This window comes from Coregonus clupeaformis, chromosome 9 (assembly GCF_020615455.1).
Source record: "Coregonus clupeaformis isolate EN_2021a chromosome 9, ASM2061545v1, whole genome shotgun sequence".
Taxonomy (NCBI): Eukaryota; Metazoa; Chordata; class Actinopteri; order Salmoniformes; family Salmonidae; genus Coregonus; species Coregonus clupeaformis.
This window is the reverse complement of record NC_059200.1, coordinates 7,874,434-7,899,118: the sequence shown is the minus strand read 5'-3', so window position 1 is coordinate 7,899,118 and position 24,685 is coordinate 7,874,434. Positions and strand designations below refer to the sequence as shown.

Below are 24,685 nucleotides of genomic sequence, written 5' to 3'. Positions count from 1 at the left end.
ATATAATTCAATGTAATTTTTGGATTATATGATGTTGAAAATCCAATTGAGTTGCATGTGTAAAGAACTTGAATGTAAAAGATTTTGTATGTACATTAAGGTCAAGTTAAACGTTGAACCGTTTTACATTTTTTGGATGAATTTGTACTATTGAACTGTTTAAAGGTCACAATTGTGCTTCTTGAAACTTTGTGTGGAACCTTAATGAAAATGCTGTGCATCAGCAAGTTTGCTTCATCAAATGTACAGAAATTCAAAGCTAATGAGTTATAGCATTCGGAAGCTGTTTAACGTGGCATATAATGCAGTAAGAGAGAATTGATGGTGTCGTGACAACTGAAACGTGCAAATCAATGCCAAAAATAATATTCCAGGATGCATTGCATTCATAACATATAATACAATTTAACGATTTTGCAAATATCCTCAATGACCAACACATTGGGGTGAAACATAGACACTGTTCAAATTAGCCATGATACCACTCTAATCCATTGAGTCCTATCACGGCTATGTTCCAATAGGAGTGAGAAAGTAGGGCGGCAGGTAGCTTAGTGGTTAAGAGCATAGTGCCAGTAACCGAAAGGTCGCTGGTTCTAATCCCCGAGCCGACTAGGTGAAAAAATCTGTCGATGTGCCCTTGAGCAAGGCACTTAACCCTAATTGCTCCTGTAAGTCGCTCTGGATAAGAGCGTCTGCTAAATGACAAAAAAAAAAAAAAAAAAAAAAAGGTCAAAAGCCACTACATGTTTTTTGTCAAGTTTTTATTATTCTTATACTCAGGGTTACATCCACCAAGAATGCGACAGCAGTAGTATTTATTTTGAGACCAACCTTTCATCTTATTATGTTAATTGTGAAGCACTTAGGCTGCGTTTACACTGGCAGCCCAATGCTGATATTTCTTCCAGTAATTGGTCTTTTGACCAATCACATCAGATCTTTTCACATCAGATCTTTTTTAGAGCTGATCTGATTGGTCAATAGACCAATTAGTGAAAAAAAGATCAGAATTGGGCTGCCTGGGTAAATGCAGCCTTATTCTCTTCATTCATTTATATTGATGGGATGTTTTGTTAGTTCATTTGTATTATTTATTCAAATCTGTTAATATGTGTATGAAACAACGTGTGATAGGGATGGGCAGTGTGTACCTTCTGGTTATGTCATTTGAAAGTACATATTCTTTTTATATGAATATATTAAAGCTTTCTGCCCACTGTAAAATGTTTGTCTATTATTTGAATAATTGTCAGTCAGATAAATATCAATCTAAAGTATTGTTCAATGATTTATAATTAGGTTCACTAGTTTAAATCTACCCCATTATTTCACAGCACTGTCAAGAAAGATGCATTCTCCCTATCCTTGGGGCAAGCTTTGCAAATCTTTCAAGCAAGAAGAATGACAGAATTTCAACCAAGCCCAAGGTATGAGGTGATGAATGATTCTAGTGCCTCTCATAAATTCAGTAAGTAGTGTAGGGCTCACAGCAAACTCAAATGTGTCATTGCTCCACTCGGACATGGCTGTTTATTATAGTGCGTCATGGCAGGTAACATAGTGCCTAGTGAAAGTCTACAAAGCTTGCACAGTCTTCAACATTTTAAAAACAAATCTAAAAATTGATTTAATTTGGATGTTTTTTTCCTACAAAGTTATAGAACATTTTCCAAATTAATTAAACATTTAAAATATGTCTTGATTGTGCATGTCTTCACACCCCTGAGTTAGTACTTGGTGGAAGCACCTTTGGCAGCCATTACAGCTGTGAATCATTTGGAATAAGATTTTACCAACTTTGCATCATATATCCATTGTTTTTGTCAACATTTCTCAAGCTCAGTAAATTTGGTTGGGAATCATTGATGGACAGCCAAATTCAAACTTTGTCTCAGATTTTTAAGCAGATTTAAGTCAGGACTAAGACTAGACCTCTCAGGAACCCTCAACACCTAATGGAAAGCCATTCTGGTGTGTCTTTGGCATTAACATTTGTATAATTGTCTCGCTGAAAAATAAAACTCTATCCCAGTGTTAGGTTTTCAGTAGACAGGTGGGATTTCCTCTTAACTTTTTTTACCTGGGCTTTGCTCCTTCCGTATTTATTTTGATCCGTACAAACTCCCCATTCCTTGCCGATGACAAGCATACCCATAACATGATGCTGCCAACACAATACTTGAAAATACAGAGGGTGTGTATTTGATTTGACCCAAACCTGTAGTTTTTTTATTTAGGCAAAAAAGTTTGTCTTTGCCATGTTGTCTTGCAGTATTACTTAAAGCTGAAATAGGTAACTTTTGGGGCAACCCAACCAAATTCACATAGAAATGAGTTATAGATATGTCATTCTCATTGAAAGCAAGTCTAAGAAGTGGTAGATATGTTCTATGTGCACTCTTTCTATGCTTCCTGTTCTTAAGTTTAGTTTTTGCGTCTTTTACTTTCTTTTGTACACCAGCTTCAAGCACAATATCTTTTGGTTATGGAAAATATATTTCACAGCGGTTTAGATGGTACAATGATTCTCTACACTATACTTACTTGTTTTTTCACAAACTGAAATATAAGAACTATTAGAATTTTAGCAACCAGAAAATGTAGTGATTTCTACATAGTGCATCTTTAATGGTCTTGTTGCAAACAGAATTGTGGATTTTTGATTTTTTTAAACACAGGCTTCCTTCTTTTCACTTTGTCAAACAGGCCAGTAATGTGGAGTGATGTTGTTTGAGAGACTAGTCAAGGATCATATCACCTCCACCTTACCTGTCACCCTAGACCCACTTAAATTTGCATCCTGCCCCAATAGGTCCAAAGACGATGCAATCGCCTGCACACTGCCCTATCCCATCTGGACAAGAGGAATATCTATGTAAGAATGCTGTTCATTGATGATAGCTCAGCATTCAACACCATAGTACCCTCCAAGCTCATCATCAAGCTTAAGGCCCTGGATCTCAACCCCGCCCTGTGCAATTGGGTGCTGGACTTCCTGACAGGCCGCCCCCAGGTGGTGAAGGTAGGAAACAACTTCTCCACTTCGCTGATCCTCAACACTGGACAATTTTTCTTGCACTTTGAAAATGTGGAGTGGGTTGTGTAGATCGGTAAAAAAAAGATCAAATTTAATCCCTTTTTAGATTTATACTGAACAAAAATATAAATGCAATAATTTCAAAGATTTTACTGAGATACAGTTCACATAAGGAAATCAGTAAATTGAAATAAATTCATTAGCCCCTAATCTATGAATGTCACATGACTGGGAATACAGATATGCATCTGTTGGTCACAGATGCCTTTTAAAAAAAAAGGTACGTCAGTATCTGGTGTGACCACCATTTGCCTCATACAGCGCAACACATCTCCTTCGCATAGAGTTGATCATCAGGCTGTTGATTGTGGCCTGTGGAATGTTGTCCCACTCCTCTTTGATATTGGCGGGAACTGGAACACGCTGTTCACAATGTTGACATCAGCAAACCGCTCGCCCACACAACACCATACACGTGGTCTGAGGTTGTGAGGACGGTTGGATGTACTGCCAAATTCTCTAAAACGAATGAGGTGGCTTATGGTAAAGAAATTAACATTCAATTATCTGGCAACAGTTCTGGTGGACATTCCTGCAGTCAGCATGCATTCAGTTGCATGCTCCCTCAAAACTTTAGACATATGTGGCATTGTGTTGTGTGACAAAACTGCACATTTTAGAGTGGCCATTTATTGTCCCCAGGTGCACCTGTGTAATGATCATGCTGCTTAATCAGTTTCTTGATAATCCATCCACCCGACAGGTGTGGCATATCTCGGCAAAGGATAAATGCTCACTAACAGGGATGTAAACAAATTTGTGCACAACATTTGAGAGAAATACGCTTTTAGTGCGTATGGAATAATTTCTGGGATCTTTTATTTCAGCTCATGATGCATAGAACCAACACTTTACATGTTGCATTCATATTTCTGTTCAATGTAATTTTAAGTCACAAAATGTGAAGACTGTGCAAGGGGATTGTAGACTCACTAGTGACTGTAAATTAAGAAAAAAGGTATTGTCTATATCCTGATTTCCAATACTGTCCTACAACCTGACATGATAATTTCATTATGTGAGAGTCAAGAAAAAGGTAAGTAAAAGAATGGAGTTTGTGGGAGCTGAAACTGGTATAGAGATGTAAAGCCCCTTATAAATAATAACTCAATGATCTGTTAGATAAATAAAACATGTTTTGTGAGTAAAAAGGTATTCCTATTGCTGTGCAAAGCCTATATTACCCCATGGTGCAACCAGGACTCAGGGGTAGAGGTAACATAGTAAATGTAAATCCAGGACACTCCAATTAGTATGATATGTTACATTTCATACGGTATGTATTAATTTGTGGATGTCCATCATCCATTTAATATGATATGTTACGAATTACAATTCGTACAATAAATTATGAATTTGCTAAACGTATGCTATGTTACGAATTCCGATTTGTTGTGGCTAACGTTAGCTAAGTGGCTGAAGTCGTCCGTATGCTTCCCATCCGGAACAGTTTGTGCATATATTATGACGACATTTTGTGAAGTTTTTGTTTGTTTTGGTCTGTGTTTTTTCGGCTGTTCGTGCACACAACAGTTTTTCTCGAGGCAAGCTTAAGTCTATGCCCCTTAGGCAGTGAGTTGTCAACAGTAGGGATCATTCAATGAGAGACAAATCATTTTCATGCAAATTTTTTCACTTGAGAAATACTGCACCAAACATCTGTCATGACTTCCGCTGAGGCTGCCTCCCCTCCTTGTTCGGGCAGGTTTCGGCATTCGGCGTCACCAGCTTACTAGCTACTGCCGATCCATTTATCATCACTCCATTTGTCTTGTCTTCAATCACACACACCTGGTCCTTATTCCCTCATTAGTCATGGTATAAGTGTTCCCTCTGCTTCCTTGTCTGTGTGGGTGATTGTTTATTGTGGAGGTTAGTGAAGCTCGTTGTGTTTCGACGGGAGTATTTTTCCCGTGTGCCTTGTATTTTCCAGTGCGCCTGTTTTGTGCCCTGGAGTGTGTTTGACGCATTTCTGCGTAAACCTGTTTTTTGTGGATTAAAGCCTGTTATTCTGTGATTTACCCTCCCGCGCCTGACTCCTTCATCACCACCTCATCTTAGATGTAAAATTGCGCGACTAAGATTTCCTCTGCAAAAACATCATCATTAATTACACACTTCTTGAGCTATCTTAGATGAATTCTGACTATTTTGAGATAGCTACGGCGTCTCAAGATGGACAAATAGTACTATTGCCGCTTTTTTCAAGCTAAGGTATTTTAAGCTAGGTGCCAGCCGAACCAAAGCATGCTGACGCCTTAAGTGGCTAACGTTTGCTAGGCTGAGGGTTGAGGTTAGGTTAAGGGCAGGGTTAGCTAAGATGCTAAGTAAACTCAGCAAAAAAAGAAACTTAGTAAAAATCCAAATAACTTCACAGATCTTCATTGTAAAGGGTTTAAACACTGTTTCCCATGCTTGTTCAATGAAACAAACATTTAATGAACATGCACATGTGGAACGGTCGTTAAGACACTAACAGCTTACAGACGGTAGGCAATTAATGTCACAGTTATGAAAATGTAGGACACTAAAGAGGCCTTTCTACTGACTCTGAAAAACACCAAAAGAAAGATGCCCAGGGTCCCTGCTCATCTGCGTGAACGTGCCTTAGGCATGCTGCAAATAAATTATCCGTACTGTGAGACGCCTAAGACAGCACTACAGGGAGACAGGACAGACAGCTGATCGTCCTCGCAGTGGCAGACCACGTGTAACAACGCCTGGACAGGATCGGAACATCACACCTGTGGGACAGGTACAGGATGGCAACAACAACTGCCTGAGTTACACCAAGAACGCACAATCCCTCCATCAGTGCTCAGACTGTCCGCAATAGGCTGAGAGAGGCTAGACTGAGGGCTTGTAGGCCTGTTGTAAGGCAGGTCCTCACCAGACATCACCGGCAACAACGTTGCCTATGGGCACAAACCCAACGTCGCTGGACCAGACAGGACTAGCAAAAAGTGCTCTTCACTGACGAGTCGCGGTTTTGTCTCACCAGGGGTGATGGTCGGATTCGCGTTTATCGTCAAAGGAATGAGCGTTACACTGAGGCCTGTACTCTGGAGCGGGATTGATTTGGAGGTGGAGGGTCTGGGGCGGTGTGTCACAGCATCATCGGACTGAGCTTGTTGTCATTGCAAGCAATCTCAACGCTGTGCGTTACAGGGAAGACATCCTCCTCCCTCATGTGGTACCCTTCCTGCAGGCTCATCCTGACATGACCCTCCAGCATGACAATGCCACCAGCCATACTGCTCATTCTGTGCGTGATTTCCTGCAAGACAGGAATGTCAGTGTTCTGCCATGGCCAGCGAAGAGCCCGGATCTCAATCCCATTGAGCATGTCTGGGACCTGTTGGATCGGAGGGTGAGGGCTAGGGCCATTCCCCCCAGAAATGTCCGGGAACTTGCAGGTGCCTTGGTGGAAGAGTGGGGTAACATCTCACAGCAATAACTGCCAAATCTGGTGCAGTCCACGAGGAGGAGATGCACTGCAGTACTTAATGCAGCTGGTGGCCACACCAGATACTGACTGTTACTTTTGATTTTGACCCCCCCCCTTTGTTCAGGGACACATTATTCAATTTCTGTTAGTCACATGTCTGTGGAACTTGTTCAGTTTATGTCTCAGTTGTTGAATCTTGTTATGTTCATACAAATATTTACACGTTAAGTTTGCTGAAAATAAACACAGTTGACAGTGAGATGACATTTATTTTTTTGCTGAGTTTAGGTGTAAAGTAGCTAAAAAGTAGTAAGTAGTGCAAAGTTGCTAATTAGCTAAATGCTAAAGTTGTCTGTGATGAGATTCGACCACGCAAACTTCGGGTTGCTAGATGTTCGCGACCAACCACCCTATAAGTAACCTTCTGTCTTATGTAACCATTCCAAACGTAACATATTATACAAATTTGAGTGCCCCAGATTTACATTTACTATGTTACGTCTAGTCTATGAGACCAGGCTGCATGTGTATGGTTCTCGGTATTTTGTATCGTCAACAGTCTGTTATGTTCATGTCCTATGAGTTTTGTACGAAAATGAGTTGCGGTCAAGTGTACTGTTCAATTTGACCGACAGGTGGTGCGCCATCGGCGACACGAATCCATAGACAACAAACTGAGCCATGCTAGCTAGCTAGCTAGCAGAGAAAAATAATAGCCATTGCTCAGTAATCAAATTGACCAAATCTACATTTAAGAGTGTGATAAAAAGCCAATTATACATGTAATAATTAATAAAGGTTCCAGCGAGACAATTTCAGAAACATCTGGATTATTTTGATGGTTGATTACAGTGTTTGAGTCAAACAACGAGGTAAGCTGTAAAATGGCGGATAAAATTTGGGGAGCTAGCTGTGTTGCTAGTAATGTTGAATAAACTAGCAAGTTATTAGTTAAATGTAGCTAGGACAATCAATGTTAGCTGGATACAATAAGGAACTGGGATTTTTAGTAGCGGTTGTGTCGCAAAATAACTAGCTAGCAGTTAACTTAATCATCAAACCATATTGACGTTTCCCTTGACTGTAACGTTATCTATTAACACGCTAGTAGTACTAGTTATTTAGCTAGCTAGTTCTTTCACGATGTGTGTAGCGACTTTGCCTGATTTAAGTCAGCATCGTTACCTAAATCGTCTTGCGATCACCATAACACATCATGCGAGTGTTTGTTTATAGTTAACCCGTCTCTTAGTTAACCATAAGATAGCCAGCTAACGTTAGCTAGCAACAGGAATGATAGCCAACTAACGTTAGCTGGCAAAGATGGAGGACGTCAAACATTGTTTACACGGAAGAGGATTGTACCCTATCAAGGATAGCTTGTTTTTGGAGTAACGTTAGCTATATTGAACATGTGTGCAGCTAACTGAATGACAAATAATTTTTCTTACATGTCGCTAGTTGCATAATTCTTGGTTTTGTTTAACTGTTTTACAGTTACATTGTCTGACAGCCGCAGAATGCATAGCTACGTTACCAGCTAGCCAACCTTCCATTCGCCGACATCAACCAATGAACAAAGATGGAGTAGTTTAAGAACGTCTGTAGCTGCCCTTACATGGAGTAGTCCTCAAAATGGAAGGAATGTTTTGTTTTGTTTGAAGCCGACAAGTTGCTAGTTAGCTCGTGATTCTCATTTGTAAAGAAATTTGCTGACGCATCTTTCTGAATGGCCTAGCTATCTCGTAAATAATTGTTGTTGGCTTCATAACTGATTTTTCCCCATTTGTAAAGTCTGCTGTTGTCTTCTGGTTCTAGTGTCATGTTATTTACACATCTAACAGTAGCTGGCTACACATGGAAGGTGTATTCATTAGTCTGTTGTCTGTTGCAAAACGTTTTGCAACGGAAACCGTTTACTATAGTTACCAAACGGACACAAACGAAAAGGAAAGGGACCTACCTGCATTTGTCCAGTAAAAACTCGTTTTCGTTGCAAAGCTTTTTCTGTTTGGCGTAAACAGTTTCCGTTGCAAAACGGTTAGCAACAGACCAAACGTTTTGCAACGGAATCCGACTAATGAATACACCTTTGACTTCAGCAGTCAATTTGTAAACTGCTGAGTGTGCAAACGGAATTGGTTATCCTCACTTCCTATTTATACTGTTAATCCATGTTACACATCAAGCTACACACACGTTATCAAGTTATACATAGGCATAATAACATCTTTGGACTGCTTTTGTTCATTTGAAAGTTTGACCTTTCTTTTCATATGTTCTAGGTTGTATTACCCTACATTTTGGTGGATCCTGAGAAGTCCATACTTACTAGAGTGGGTCCAGAAAATGTTAAAGAAATGATAGCAGCACAAGAGTTGCACACAGAGTTTCAGTTTCCTCAGTAAGTATAACTTAGATGTGAAATGTGCAAATTGTATCACCTTCTTTTTTGCAAACCGTGAAGATGCAGAGGACATAGGCTTTGTATTGCATAGATAGACCTTCAAACTAGTTCTGTGTGTATTGTTGCAATTACCTTTTTTTGTTTTCTGAACAGAGAGGCTGATACACAGTTGTCCTCTGACACAGACCTTGAGGACCCTGATGTCAAGAATGCAAAGCTTGGGAAAGGAAAGGTGAGACTTGCATGTAAAATCCTCTATCAACACAAGGATTCCATAATAAAATGGATATGGTCACCTACTGCTTTACATTTGCGCACACACAATGTACACTAACACTTACATGGTATTCCTGTCTGTTGTAGGGTGGGAAGAAGGGGAAGAAAGCCCCTGGAGATAAGGGAAAGGGTGGTGCAGCGAAGTGTGTTGGCCTTGGCCGGGTGAATGGCCACCACCAGGAGAATGGGATGGAGAGCATGACCCTGTTCGAGGTGGTGAAAATGGGGAAGAGTGCCACACAGGTTGGTTCAAACTTTTTTAATTAGAAGGATAGGGTAATAAACTAGTCGTTCTCAATGCATGTTGGTGATAGTAGTATTTTCATATTAAAGTGATGGCTAATGGGTGTTTTTTCTTTTAGTCCATCGTTGATGACTGGATTGAGTCTTACAAGAATGATCGAGACATTGCTCTCCTGGACTTGATCAACTTTTTCATCCAGTGCTCAGGCTGTAAAGGTAGGCACCCAGAGTGGATTGAATAGAATTGTTGAATAGAATACTATCCGCTGTGAAGGACGTTTCTAAATCATTTTGCATCCATTACTTGTGATGATTGAACGAGCTAAGATTATTTGTTCTTTTTTGTTTTGCTACAGGTGCTGTCAGTGCAGAGATGTTCAGACACATGCAAAACTCTGAGATCATTAGGAAGATGACAGAGGAATTTGACGAGGTACTGTCTGATGGTACACTTACTGTACATTGTTATTTATGCCTCTCTGTCTATAGCGTATATTTTAACATTATTCCCATTTTCTTTCACTCTGTTATCATATAGGACAGCGGGGACTACCCGTTAACCATGGCAGGGCCACTGTGGAAGAAGTTCAAGTCGAGCTTCTGTGAGTTTATCGGGGTGCTGGTGCGGCAGTGTCAGTACAGCATAATCTATGACGAGTACATGATGGACACAGTCATCTCGCTGCTCACGGGCCTGTCTGACTCGCAGGTCCGAGCCTTCAGACACACCAGCACACTGGCAGGTCAGTACTCCCACAATACAGACCCTGGGCAGTTGAGGGAAGTCTGTAGTTAAACCACTGTTAAACTACTAGCTTGATGTATGCATTGCCATCTTTTATGAGGGCTACACTGTGTCTATATGTAGGCCTATTGAATATAAGGCAGGTCTGCATAAATAGTGCCTTATTAATTAGTAGATGTCACTCAAGTGAGTCGTTGTCTCTACCAGCCATGAAATTGATGACAGCCTTGGTGAATGTGGCTCTGAACCTGAGCATCAACATGGACAACACTCAGAGGCAGTATGAGGCAGAGAGGAACAAGGTCATGGCCAAGAGGGCCAACGATAGGCTAGAGCTCCTGTTACAGAAGCGTAAAGAGGTGAGTGGGTTCTTCTCGTGTCTCTCAACCGTTTCTTCCTTACGGCTGTTGTATTGAGGGGTAAGAACTTGACCTGGTCCTAATAATTCTAACCTGACCATTTAGAAATTACATTTTTGAAAAGGAAAAGGTGCAGTGCTCACTCACCATTTAAAACATTATGTTATTTAAACAACTAAAAGCTTGACAACCAATTTCTAATGAAGGCCATCGATGAAGTCCGAAACGTCAGTCTTTTAATAGTTGTTTGAATAAAATAATATGTTTTTAATGGTGAGTGAGGGTTGCGCATTTTCCTTTTCCTTTTCAATTATCATTTAGTTTTTGGGTTGCACCTCGACTCGCGTTGGTTGTGCGCCCTCCACTTGTTTCCATTTAGAAATGTAAAAAGCATTTTCAATTTGAAATGTCTCCTCTTTTCAGCTTCAAGAAAATCAAGACGAAATTGAAAACATGATGAATGCAATTTTTAAAGGAGTGTTTGTTCACAGATATCGGTATGTATTGGAACTTGTCATCTTTCTACGTACAGAACAATGAATCCAATTACAACTGTAATGGATTATGTGTTATATTTTGAATTATGTACTGTTTTAGGGTGGATATTTTGAATGGTATTTTTGTAGTGGATTTTTAAAAGGGGTCTAAAAAGAGAACTGTGGGTGCATTCACTAGACGTCAGAGAGTTCGATCTCTGTGTGAAAACCAACTTCAGGTACTGACATTGCAGTGAGAGAGACTTCAGAGGCATTGAAGGCATATAGCATCTCTGAGATGTGCAGGCTGGTCTTTCACTGAGCTGTTCCAAGGCTCTGGGGCGCCATCTTGTGCTAAACAACAGGCAGCAACGGTTGCTGAGGCAGAACAGCTGTTCATGGCACACCATGTAGCACTGATATCTGATCTAAGTAGAACTGCCTCTGGCTGTACCACTTAAGTTTTTCTAATGAAATCAATATTTACTGCCCTACCATAAGATATCAAATCATTGATTTGATCATTGAGTGTAATGGGGGCTGTGAATAAGTCTGGACATTTCTTCTCTGTTTATCAGCGATGCCATAGCTGAAGTCCGGGCAATCTGCATTGAGGAGATTGGGGTATGGATGAAGATGTACAGCGATGCTTTTCTCAATGACAGTTATCTGAAGTATGTTGGATGGACCATGCATGACAAGGTGAGTCATGCAATATGTCAAATCACATTTGTGGGAGTTGTAAAGCATGTTGCGGGTAGTCTCTTTTATACAAGTAAGATTTACTGTGTGTTTAAACAGTAGGTATATTATCAGACTTGAAAGCTACAGCATTGAGGTTTGAACGTTGTGGTTTGAATATTGTCCTCCCTGTGACTGCAGCAAGGAGAAGTGCGTCTCAAGTGTCTGACTGCGCTCCAGGGCCTGTACTATAACCGGGAGCTCAACACTCGACTGGAGCTTTTCACCAGCCGCTTCAAGGTATGTCAGACGCTCCCCCATCTCACCACTGACTGGGAAATACTGTACATAACATACACACATCATGGTTGGCCATGGTTGACTTTACTGTCATTGACAGGATCGCATTGTGTCGATGACTCTGGACAAGGAGTATGATGTTGCAGTGCAAGCCATAAAACTTCTGACTCTTGTCTTGCAGTAAGTAACCGTGTCTACAAAACATTTAAATAATTGCTCATCCTTCACAACGTTAGCAAACGTATTCGTGTCCAGTACTCCATGCACTCCTGACCCTTCGCTGACCCCGATGAGACCTTACAGCCCTGTGTGGTGTTGTCACCTTGCAGTAGCAGTGATGAGGTCCTGACAGCAGAGGACTGTGAAAGTGTCTACCATCTGGTCTACTCTGCCCATCGACCTGTGGCTGTGGCTGCAGGAGAGTTCCTCTATAAGAAGTAGGTATCACACCGGCTCTCTAAAGCTGTGGTGGAAGCTGAAAAATACTCTTATGTAATTGTTATTAAAGCCCTATTTGGGTTGGAAATGCCTTCAGGCTGAGAAACAGATTTTTTTGTTGTTGAATTATCCAGCAGCATTTAGCCTGACCTCAATGTTGCCGTGTCCATAGGCTCTTCAGCCATCGAGGTCCAGAGGAGGAGGGGATGCCCAGGAGGGGCAGGCAGAGCCTCAACGGAAACCTCATTAAGACCACCGTCTTCTTCTTCCTGGAGAGTGAGGTGTGTTCAGTCTCCATGAAGAGTCTGTCTCTGTTTGAAGTGACCTACTTGGGGCACAAATCAAAATCACATTTTAAATTGTGTTATGTTTCGTAAACAACATGTGTAGACTAACAGTGAAATTATTACTTATGGGCCCTTTTCCAACAATGCAGAGTTAAAGATTTAAAAAAATAGCGATACAGTAGCGACACTAGGAGTAAATACACAGTAAATAACAATAAAGAGTAAAAGTAACATGGCTATATACAGGGGTACAAGGTAATTGAAGTAGCTCTGTACATATAGGTAGGGGTAAAGTGACTATTGACGTGTTTCGGTTGTGATAACCTCTGAATGTTTGCAGCTCCATGAGCACGGGGCCTACCTGGTGGACAGCCTGTGGGAGTGTGCAGGGGAGCTGCTTAAAGACTGGGAGAGCATGATCAGCCTGCTGCTGGATGAGCCCATGCCAGGGGAGGAGGGTAAGGAGCAACACCACACACACACACACACACTGTTACTGGAACTGTCATGTCTCAACATGTTTTCCCCTGTCCTGTCCAGCCCTGACAGACCACCAGGAGACTGCCCTGATCGAGATCATGCTGTGTGCCATCCGCCAGGCCTGTGAGTGCCACCCACCAGTGGGCAGAGGCACTGGGAAGAGGGTGAGTGCTGCTTGGCATATTCCAATGTAAGCCCCTCAGCGGTCAACTCCAGTACTAGTGAGCTCTTAAGGCTTTATGCTCAGAAGACATGTTTGAACATTCACTCAGATATCTGATGTTTTATAAAAAACCTTTCATATAACATGATTGTAATGTGAGTTCAGGTGGGCCTTTGCGCTTTAGCAAATAAAGGAAAGGAGGGGTGCTCAATGACAAAAATCACGAGAATGGCTTACCAAGAAAACGTCCAAAAGGACTCATTTGAGGTAAAAAGGAGTTGGAGCACTCAGCACTCTGCCTTTTTTTGTTGATTGCTCCAACTCCTTTTTACCTAAAATTAGTCCTTTTGGAAGTTTTTCTAGGTTAGCCATTCTCATGATTGTGATGTGATTGTGCTCTTCTGAAAATCCTCCTAGGTCCTGACAGCGAAAGAAAAGAAAACCCAGCTGGATGACCGGACGAGAATCACTGAGATCTTTGCTGTGGCGTTGCCTCTGTTGTTGGCCAAGGTCAGTTATCAATTTGTGTACATGACTGTCACTTTACAGTCTATACATGGCTGCTATATTTAACTCAACCCCTGGGACTGCCAGATAGATGCAGGATTACTCAACGCTAGGTCTCTTGTTGTAGCTCCCCTCACCCTCTCCATCTTCCCCTCACAGTACTCCGTTGATGCTGAGAAGGTGACCAACTTACTGCAGCTACCGCAGTTCTTTGACCTGGAAATCTACACCACTGGTCGATTGGAAAAGGTTTGTGAATCATCTGATATTCCTGGACCGCAACTAATCCTACCGTACCTTAGATTGTTAACAGTAAGTTATTCACGCGGCCATTGTGGCAGAATGTAGTTTGAGACCTCGCATCCCTTTGTGTGCAGCACTTAGAGTCGTTGCTGCGTCAGATCAGGGAGGTGGTGGAGAAGCACACAGAGACTGACGTGCTGGAGGCGTGCTCCATGACCTACCACGCTCTCTGCAACGAGGAGTTTACCATCTTCAACAGGGTGGACATCGCCAGGTCCCAGCTACTGGACGAGCTGGTGGACAAGTTCAACAGACTCCTGGAGGACTTCCTGCTGGAGGTGGGCTCAGATGCATAGAGATACAGTGGGGAGAACAAGTATTTGATACACTGCCGATTTTGCAGGTTTTCCTACTTACAAAGCATGTAGAGGTCTGTAATTTTTAGGTACACTTCAACTGTGAGAGACGGAATCTAAAACCAAAATCCAGAAAATCACATTGTATGATTTTAAGTAATTCATTTGCAGTTTATTGCATGACATAAGTATTTGATACATCAGAAAAGCAGAACTTAATATTTGGTACAGAAACCTTTGTTTGCAATTACAGAGATCATACGTTTCCTGTAGGTCTTGACCAGGTTTGCACACACTGCAGCAGGGATTTTGGCCCACTCCTCCATATAGACCTTCTCCAGATCCTTCAGGTTTCGGGGCTGTCGCTGGGCAATTCGGACTTTCAGCTCCCTCCAAAGATTATCTATTGGGTTCAGGTCTGGAGACTGGCTAGGCCACTCCAGGACCTTGAGATGCTTCTTACGGAGCCACTCCTTAGTTGCCCTGGCTTTATGTTTCGGGTCGTTGTCATGCTGGAAGACCCAGCCACGACCCATCTTCAATGCTCTTACTGAGGGAAGGAGGTTGTTGGCCAAGATCTCGCGATACATGGCCCCATCCATCCTCCCCTCAATAAGGTGCAGTCGTCCTATCCCCTTTGCAGAAAAGCATCCCCAAAGATTGATGTTTCCACCTCCATGCTTCACGGTTGGGATGGTGTTCTTGGGGTTGTACTCATCCTTCTTCTTCCTCCAAACACGGCGAGTGGAGTTTAGACCAAAAAGCTCTATTTATGTCTCATCAGACCACATGACCTTCTCCCATTCCTCCTCTGGATCATCCAGATGGTCATTGGCAAACTTCAGACGGGCCTGGACATGCGCTGGCTTGAGCAGGGGGACCTTGCGTGCGCTGCAGGATTTTAATCCATGACGGCGTAGTGTGTTACTAATGGTTTTCTTTGGTCATTGACCAGGTCCTGCCGTGTAGTTCTGGGCTGGTCCCTCAACTTCCTCATGATCATTGATGCCCCACGAGGTGAGATCTTGCATGGAGCCCCAGACCGAGGGTGATTGACCGTCATCTTGAACTTCTTCCATTTTCTAATAATTGCGCCAACAGTTGTTGCCTTCTCACCAAGCTGCTTGCCTATTGTCCTGTAGCCCATCCCAGCCTTGTGCAGGTCTACAATTTTATCCCTGATGTCCTTACACAGCTCTCTGGTCTTGGCCATTGTGGAGAGGTTGGAGTCTGTTTGATTGAGTGTGTGGACAGGTGTCTTTTATACAGGTAACGAGTTCAAACAGGTGCAGTTAATACAGGTAATGAGTGGAGAACAGGAGGGCTTCTTAAAGAAAAACTAACAGGTCTGTGAGAGCCGGAATTCTTACTGGTTGGTAGGTGATCAAATACTTATGTCATGCAATAAAATGCAAATTAATTACTTAAAAATCATACAATGTGATTTTCTGGATTTTTGTTTTAGATTCCGTCTCTCACAGTTGAAGTGTACCTATGATAAAAAAGTACAGGCCTCTACATGCTTTGTAAGTAGGAAAACTGTACATAAAATGTCAATTGTATTCTATTTAATTCTATGTTCAGCTGGCTGAGTGTCTCAGAGACTGAGCAGTCTGTCAGATTGATAACTTCTATGGCAGATTTGGCAATGCATAAGGACATTACCTATCTTTAATCTTTGTAGATTATTTGTCAAAGAAAAATAAGTATTCTAGGGTAGTACTCAGATTGGTGTTAATTGAAACTGGGACCGTAAATTGAGTGACACGTGGCTGTGTAGGATTTCACGAGCTAGTTATCTGTTGTTTCAGGGTGAGGAACCAGATGAGGATGATGCCTACCAGGTCCTGTCCACACTAAAGAGGATCACTGCTTTCCACAAGTAAGGCCATGAGCAATATTAAACAAGTAATGTGTAATCCAAGCATTTACCAATGAACGGTAGATAAATCATAACTCCTTATCTGACTAGATTCTGTGTTTCTCTCTCCTGTGCAGTGCACATGACCTCTCTAAATGGGACCTGTTCACCAGCAACTATAAGCTACTAAACACAGGACTTCAGAATGGCGATATGCCTGAGCAGGTACCTAAACCATAACCCTGTTATCCCCTCGAACCCACCTACCCCAGAAATGTTTCACATTCATCTCCACTGTTTACTATCACTTACCTTGTAATACTCTATTTTTCCCAGATTGTAATTCATGCGATGCAGTGCACACACTACATCATTCTGTGGCACCTAGCCAAGGTCTCCGATGGCAGCTCTACAAAGGTACACACACTGTTGTTTTCAGTGACTAATGACTATCCAGTGTCTACCAATGTTTGTGACTATACACCCCTGGGTGTCTGGATAATGAATGTGGTTTACTGAGTAAATAGTGAGTACTGAATACTGAGAAAATCTGTTGGTTTCCAGGGGGACATGGTCACCCTGAGGAAGCAGATGAGGGCCTTCTGTCTGATGTGTCAACGCTACCTCACCAGTGTCAACACCACTGTCAAAGAGCAGGTGGGTTGTCCTACGTCATGTCAGTCTGTTCCCTAACTGTGTAGGTGTGTGTTCACTGTTAAGTGAGTGCTGAGGGGTTGCTGCTCTGTTGTGTAGGCTGGATTACTGTAAAGCACTGTGTGACAACTGTTGACATGTACGGGTGTTATGTGATTGATTTGATTGATTGACTGTGTTCCAGGCCTTCACCATCCTGTGTGATGCCCTGATGATCTTCAGCCACCAGATCGTGTCATCGGGCCGGGAGCAGCTGGAGGCTCTGATCTACACGCCAGACTCCTCCCTGCAGGCCGAGCTGCTCAACTTCATCCTGGACCACGTCTTTATCGACCAAGACGATGACAACAACAGCACAGGTCAGACACAGCCCACTGGAAGACAGTCACAACACAGGCCAGACAGACCCCCCTCACACAGCACAGGCCAGACATCCACACAGCCCACCTGGCAGCTAGTCACAACACAAGGAGACAGCTGAGAATGGCTTTTAATGTGAATAGTGCACACACAAGTTAAAACACCAGAGCTGTTTCTGAGTTGAAGCGAACACCTTATATGGAGACAGGAATGGTGAAGTTTTACAAGGGGTTACCTCAGTGTTCTTAATTTTATCAGATGGGCAGCAAGATGATGAAGCGAGTAAAATCGAGGCCTTACACAAGAGGCGTAACCTGCTGGCAGCGTACTGCAAACTGATCATTTACAATGTGGTGGAGATGAACACTGGAGCTGATATCTTCAAGCAGTACATGAGGGTATGTCTGGCCTCCTGCCATATTTAGACCTTTAAAAGAAAACATTCCTGTTCTGCCAATCAATTAAATGTGTGTTTTTCTCTCTAGTACTACAACGACTATGGAGATATCATCAAGGAAACGATGAGTAAAACAAGACAAATTGACAAGATCCAGTGTGCCAAGACCCTCATACTGAGTTTGCAGCAGGTAGGAGCTTTGGAGAAATTAACATTCAATTAAAGTATTGTCTTCATTTTGTAACAATGTGAGTGTTTTGATGATCGTTTTTAAAGTTGCAAGACTTTTCTATTTTTAGCTTTTCAATGAGATGTTATCTGACCTCGGCTGCAACTTTGACCGCTCGTCGTCGTCCTTCTGCGGCATTAAAGAACTGGCCCGACGTTTCTCGTTGACCTTTGGCCTGGATCAGCTGAAGACCAGAGAGGCTATCGCCATGTTACACAAGTAAGCCTGCAGCAAATCTGAGTAGAAATCAGTAAGTAAAGGTTTAACAGCTCTGCAGGCATGCTTCTATTTGAGGCTTCTCAACCTCCCAGAACTGTTAAAGTATTTACAGCTTCAATCCATTCCTTCCTAAACATTTTATCTTGTGCTGCACTTGCTGCAGGGATGGAATCGAGTTTGCCTTCAAGGAGCCCAGTCCCCAGGGAGAGGGAAACCCTCCTCTCAACCTTGCCTTCCTGGACATTCTCAGCGAGTTCTCCTCCAAACTTCTCCGTCAGGACAAGAAGACAGTGTACGTCAGAGGAAACTGTTATATTTAGTCCTATGTGCAGTCAATCATTAGTGACTGTATTCTCCTAAGCCAGACAGACCACAGTGACACTAGATCATGGATGTTGACTTGTGGTCCTCTGTCCCCTGCAGTCACCTCTACCTGGAGCGGTTCATGACCTTCCAGATGGCCCTGCAGCGAGAGGACTGCTGGCTGCCCCTCATCTCCTACAGGAACTCCCTGCAGGCCGGAGGGGACGACGACACCATGTCTGTTATCAGCGGCTACAGCAGCCGAGGTTCCAGCATCAGGAGCAAGAAGGCCAAGCCAGCCAGCACCGGAAAGAGGAAACTGCCTGAAGGTGAGGGGCAGACACAGAGCCATAGAACAGCATGGGCAACATACTGTGACTCACTGGCGTTAAACCTGAAAGCTCAGTGTTTAGTGTTATGATATACACTGAGTGTACAAAACATTACGAACACCTTCCTAATATTGAGTTGCACCCCCTTTTGCCCTCAGAACAGACTCAATTCATCGGAGCATGGACTAGAAGGTGTTGAAAGTGTTCTACAGGGCTGCTGGCCCATGTTAACTCCAACGCTTCCCACAGTTGTGACAAGTTGGCTGGATGTCCTTTGGGTGGTGGACCATTCTTGATACACACGGGAAACTGTTGAGCGTGAAAAACCCAGCAGAGTTGCAGTTCTTGACACAGTCCGGTGCGCCTGGCACCTACTACCATACCCTGTTCAAAGGCACTTAAATATTTTGTCTTGCCCATTCACCCTCTGAATGGCACACATACACAATCCATGTCTCAATTGTCTCAAATCTTAAAAATCCTTATTTTACCAGTCTCCTCCCCTTCATCTACACTGATTTTAAGTATATTTAACAGGTGATATCAATAAGGGATCATAGCTTTCACCTGGATTCACCTGATCAGTCTATGTAATGGAAAGAGCAGGTGTTCCTAATGTTTTGTACACTCAGTGTACACAACTAATTGTGTTCCAGAATCTGTCACCTGCAGCTCAATGTCAGATCATTGAGCTGGGCCAAATATGCTGAAAGCCCATACAAGCAATAAAATAAATGTTGCCAAATGTACAATTAGATTTTCACTTGGGGAAATAACTTGCTGAATGAAGATTATACCTTAATGAATTGAGTGTTTGCTAGATGTTATCTGATGTTGGCATTATAAAAAGCCAATACGCTAAGATGTCTCTACCTGAGCACTGAGTAGTCGGCTCACTGTATAACAACCCCATTAAACCCTTGCTATTGCAGCAGAGGAGAGTAGCAGCTGCAGCACAGATGCGGTGTGGATGAACCAGGAGCAGAACGTACAGACGCCAGTGATGATGCCCTCGCCACATCTCACCTCCACTGTGCTGAGGGACCCCAAGAAAATGAGGCCAGAGGAGAGCTACATGGGTATCTACGCTATGACATCAGAGCAGCAGCAGCACCAACAGCTGCCCCCCCAGCAGCATCACCATCAGATCCCCATGGACTACAAGTACAGAACACCTTTCTATGGCTCAACACCTTTTGATTTTCATGAGTATCTTTAGCCATCCATTGTAGGGTGGCAGGTAGCTTAGTGGTTAAGAGCGTTGGGCCAGTAACCGAAAAGTTGCTGGTTTGAATCCCCGAGCCGACTAGGTGAAAAATCTGTCTGTGCACTTGAGCATGGCACTTAACCCTAATTGCTCCTGTAAGTTGCTCTGGATAGGAGCGTCTGCTAAATGACTAAAACGTCAAATGTAATGTTACTTAGCTACGTATGCAATGTTATCACAATGAATTATATCTTCAATGAAACCACGGTAGTTCGCCTCTTGTTTGAATAAGTATGACTGTCTGTATTAATGTGTCTGACTCTGTTTTCAGTACCCAGGTGACCTGGATGCTAGCCCAGAGACAGCAGGCAGAGGCCCGGCAGCAGCAGGAGCGGGCCAGCATGCAGTACGCCAAGATGAGGAGCCACATGCAGAACTCAATGTAAGACGGCACTTCTCTTCCAGACCACAGTGGTGTTTCAACCCCAGTGTAGTACATACAGTCATTTGCTGCCACATGTGTAATGTATATAGTAATTTGTGGCCATGTCTTTGACCATCTAGCCGCCGCGGTTCAGGACTCATGGAGGACGATGAGGAGCCAATAGTAGAGGATGTAATGATGTCGTCAGAGGACCGTTTGGAAGATCTCAATGAGGGCATGGATTTCGACACTATGGATATTGATCTGGTAAAATACACTCATAAAGATGTAGTAGTGCATTTATGAATATTACTGCCTTGGTGTCTCTTCTTTCTTACTTTGCTGTTTATTGTTTAGCCACCATCGAAAAATCGCAGAGAGAGATCAGAGCTGAAGCCAGACTACTTTGATCCTTCTTCCATCATGGATGATTCGGTGGGTATTGGTTTGTTATTGAGAGTACAGTGATATCTACATTGTTAAAGATAACGTACAACAAACGATATGATCAACAATAACAGTGGCAGTGCCGATGTGAAGTCCAGATACCTAGTTAATGTCTTTGGTATGCATACGGAAAGGCTATACTCATATTCTCTCATTCTTTTCCATATTATACAGCAAGTAACTAAACATTTAAATGGAGTATTTTCTTCCTTTTTAGGTCCTCAATGTTTCAATGTTCTAAGTTGATTATGGTACATCTGCGTGAAGAGGACACTGTTGTTACCGAAAATGTTTTGATGACGAGAAGTATTCTCTGTAGAGAATTGTTTTAAAATAAGCTCATGGGACTATTTGCTTGTGAGGCAGCAATGGTTGAATTTCACCTTTATTTTGTCAATCAATGGGCAGGTTTTTGTCTCATGTAAATACATAGTTGCTGACATACTTTTAAAATATAAAATCTGGCATGACATGTAGCCATATATTAAAACATATATACATTAGGAGAAAATGTGAAATGTCTTCAGATTGTTGGAAGGCCTTACCGCAAATTTGAAACACAGGGTTCTCAGAATTCTCTCTGTCATATAATTTTTTAGAGGTTTGTCTGTCCTGCTTTTATAACTTATAGAATACTTTGATTTATAGATATTTTGTAATGACAATCAGATGTAAATTAGTACTTTATAATCATGTTATTACTCATAGAGAGTACAGAAATTAACCTTTTAATGGAATTTCTGGTGTGTAATAATGGATGTGGCCTGCAGTTTTTATTTTTTCCAATGTAATAGGTGAGACCTCTTGGAGAACTAATAATTCCCAAATGCCATTTGACCCATTGACAAGCTTAGTTTAAATTCTGAATCACTTTTAAAGGTTTGATGATTTTGAATGCTGTGTGGCTTTTGAAGAGTGGTACAAAAGTATACTGTGCAGAGGGTTTGCATAAAAGAGTGGTCAAAATATTCTCTGTTGTACCACTGTGTTGTGTCTGTAAGAGAGCTTGTTATAGAATGTTTCTAAAATACCACATGTAAGAGTTTGGGTTAGCTATCACGGTATCATAATATATTATTATATATAATGAAATATATAATTGTATATTATACAATTATAAAAATGTGTAATATATTGTGAATCGGTGCTCATTTTATATTTGCTCAGTTTTAGTTAATTTGAAGTCTAATTTAGGAAAAGGTTAAATAGAATGTAAAGTGGTTTAAATTAACCTCCTAACTAATGTGCAGTTATGCATAAGAATTTACCTTTGAATTTGTATTTAAATGGTAAATGTTTTGTTTGTCTTTTCTAAGGATTCTTGTTTGAATAACTTTTCTTTACCTCTATGTACTTTTAGATTGGTTTCCAGATTCCCAACAAGCTTTTCTGGAGGAGTAAAATTGTAATCATTAATATTGTAAATGATAGTTTTATACAGCCACAACAGCTTAAAACACCGCCTCTCCATTTTCAAAAGCAAAAATGTTATATCAAAATCTAAATACAAAAACACAAACCTGAGAATTTAATATTTTTCATTATTTACATTGAAGCAATGTTAGACAAATTAAAAAAATTATTTGAATGCATAGTTCTTTTGTTTTATGTAGGCTTCATACTGTCCTTTTGATATTTACCTTTCTGTTGTCCTTGCATTGAACTGCTGAAAGTGTGTGCATACGTCTATATGTGTATGTATACACACATACATATATATATTCAAATGTATATAAATGTGTTTTTTATTCTATTTACAAAGTCCACTGTACCATTTATGGTTTGTATTTATGTCTGGAGACCAGTAACTTTTTGAACAAAATAAACCCCCTGCAATTGTGTGTTGATTTGAATTAAGTGTTACCAGTTTTTAGTAGGCCTATTACACCTAAATGAAATGTCTGCGGGACAGAGTGCAGTATAGTCACTGGTTGTCAGGGGTTGCTACACTGGTGGCATTACTGGGATGGTGGTCATGTAGACCTCTAAGGGATGAATATGGGTCTTTTTAAAGAATAATGAAGCCACTGTTACAATAATGGGGTTGTGGATCATATGTGTTGTGATAATTCTACATATGCACAAACGCGCACACACACATCATCCTAAGAGACAGGCAATGGGATAAGTTGACAAGTGGGTCAACTGGATTTTATCTTTAAATGCTTTGTGCTCACCTCTGCCATGAATTTGCGGGAATACTGTTCATAAACTGAAATGTAGAGGCTCCCAGCATCACATAACCATCATGTACTCAACACATGCTCTGAAGACTTGAAGTGATAGAGAAGCCTAAAACCCAGTGGAGCTGTACAGCATAATTTATTATCCTTACACTAATCTACATAAAATCGTACATGTTTTAATTATTGTAGCCTTGTAATTTTAGGCTTCCAACGTTTATTTGTGGTTCAACTGACTGGAAGACTTCAAATTGACTCAGCGTCCCACGATGCACTAGCTACCATTAATGTGCATTCAGTTAAACATCCGGGCTATGTGTGGTATTGTGGGGAAGATGGCGACACGTATTATCCCTGCTGATTGGATCAAAAACTGGGAAAAATCTGGAAAACATGAGTTGTAAGTTGTATTATATTGTTAAATTGTGAAGACGAATGTCTTGGTATTTAGTTTTCCATTATGGTTGTTGAGCCATGCAACCGGTTCCCATCGTTGACCTGTACAAGACCCGGGCAAACTCGCGATGTGAATTAGCCAACCTAGCGTGCTAACTATTTCTTAATAGCAAGATAAAGTTGGCTACAGTTCAATAATGTTGTTTGAAGTAATAATTTGGTACAGCACTTGTACAATCCCTGTACTGCAACACTGGCCCAGGCCATTAGATGCTAACTAGCTAGCTAAATAACTTTTGAGTCCCGTCTGTCCTCCGAGGCAGCTAGCTAGTTAGCTTAGCGCTGAAAGCCAATGGACTAGCTAACTAGTCAGCTATTGATGCAGGCTAGCCTGATGGTTGACCCTGTGCGTTCTAACTAGTAGCTACCCACTGTAGTTAGATAACTAGCTACCTATATACCTATTTGGCAAGGTAACTTCGTGAACAGTGAGTTAGCTAACTAATAATAGCTTTGCATGCATGTGCATCACAACATGCGGTTTGCGCTCACATACACTACATGGCCAAAAGTATGTGGACATCCCTTAATTTGTCGATTCGGCTGTTTCAGCCACACCCGTTGCTGACAGAGGTATACATTTGAGCACACGGCCATGCAATCTCCATAGACAAACATTGCCAGTAGAATGGCTTTACTGAACAGCTCAGTGACTTTAAACTTGGCACCATCATAGGATGCCACCTTTCCAACAAGTCAGTTTGTCAAATTTCTGCCCTGCTAGAGCTGCCCCGGTCAACTGTAAGTGCTGTTTTTGTGAAGGGGAGAGTTCTAGGAGCAACAACGGCTCAGCCGCGAAGTGGTAGGCCACACAAGCTCACAGGACGGGACAGCTGAAGTGCGTAGCGCATAAAAATGTGTCTGTCCTCAGTTGCAAAACTCATTACCGAGTTCCAAACTGCCTCTGTTTGTCGGGAGCTTCATGAAATGGGTTTCCATGGCCGCACACAAGCCTAAGATCACCATGCGCAATGCCAAGCGTCGGCTGGAGTGGTGTAAAGCTCACCGCCATTGGACTCTGGAGTACTGGAAACGCGTTCTCTGGAGTGATGAGTCACGCTTCACCATCTGGCAGTCTGACAGATGAATCTGGGTTTGGCGGAT

At 41.9% G+C, this 24,685-nt stretch overlaps 2 protein-coding genes across 5 annotated transcripts in view; both read left to right on the top strand.

Moving 5' to 3' along the window:
* The first annotated feature begins 7,178 nt into the window (after nt 1-7,178).
* On the top strand, nt 7,179-22,789 carry LOC121573659 (cohesin subunit SA-2). Of its 3 annotated transcripts, XM_041885801.2 has the most exons (35): nt 7,179-7,420; nt 8,046-8,148; nt 8,834-8,952; nt 9,109-9,187; nt 9,319-9,474; nt 9,594-9,690; nt 9,831-9,907; nt 10,013-10,217; nt 10,427-10,578; nt 11,002-11,075; nt 11,633-11,756; nt 11,937-12,035; nt 12,136-12,215; nt 12,365-12,472; nt 12,646-12,754; nt 13,101-13,218; nt 13,301-13,404; nt 13,821-13,913; nt 14,070-14,159; nt 14,288-14,491; nt 16,321-16,391; nt 16,508-16,595; nt 16,707-16,787; nt 16,935-17,027; nt 17,209-17,383; nt 17,643-17,782; nt 17,870-17,971; nt 18,081-18,229; nt 18,393-18,521; nt 18,653-18,861; nt 19,797-20,028; nt 20,403-20,513; nt 20,636-20,762; nt 20,853-20,930; nt 21,160-22,789. In XM_041885801.2, exons 3-35 carry the CDS (start codon nt 8,909-8,911, stop codon nt 21,181-21,183), a joined length of 3,822 nt encoding a protein of 1,273 aa, XP_041741735.1. In that variant the 5' UTR covers nt 7,179-7,420; nt 8,046-8,148; nt 8,834-8,908; the 3' UTR covers nt 21,184-22,789. The 3 variants fall into 3 exon arrangements, with proteins under 3 accessions (XP_041741735.1, XP_041741736.1, XP_045078420.1); XM_041885802.2 differs by lacking the exon at nt 8,046-8,148; XM_045222485.1 differs by having other exon boundaries at nt 8,046-8,952.
* A 636-nt stretch (nt 22,790-23,425) lies between these two features.
* Nucleotides 23,426-24,685, top strand: part of LOC121573658 (THO complex subunit 2) — an 82,743-nt gene continuing 81,483 nt past the window's right edge. For both annotated transcript variants that reach the window (XM_045222484.1, XM_045222483.1), the window contains exon 1: nt 23,426-23,525. In XM_045222484.1, the coding sequence (XP_045078419.1) occupies nt 23,440-23,525 (86 nt within the window). In that variant the 5' untranslated portion in view covers nt 23,426-23,439. The remainder of the gene's footprint in view (nt 23,526-24,685) is intronic.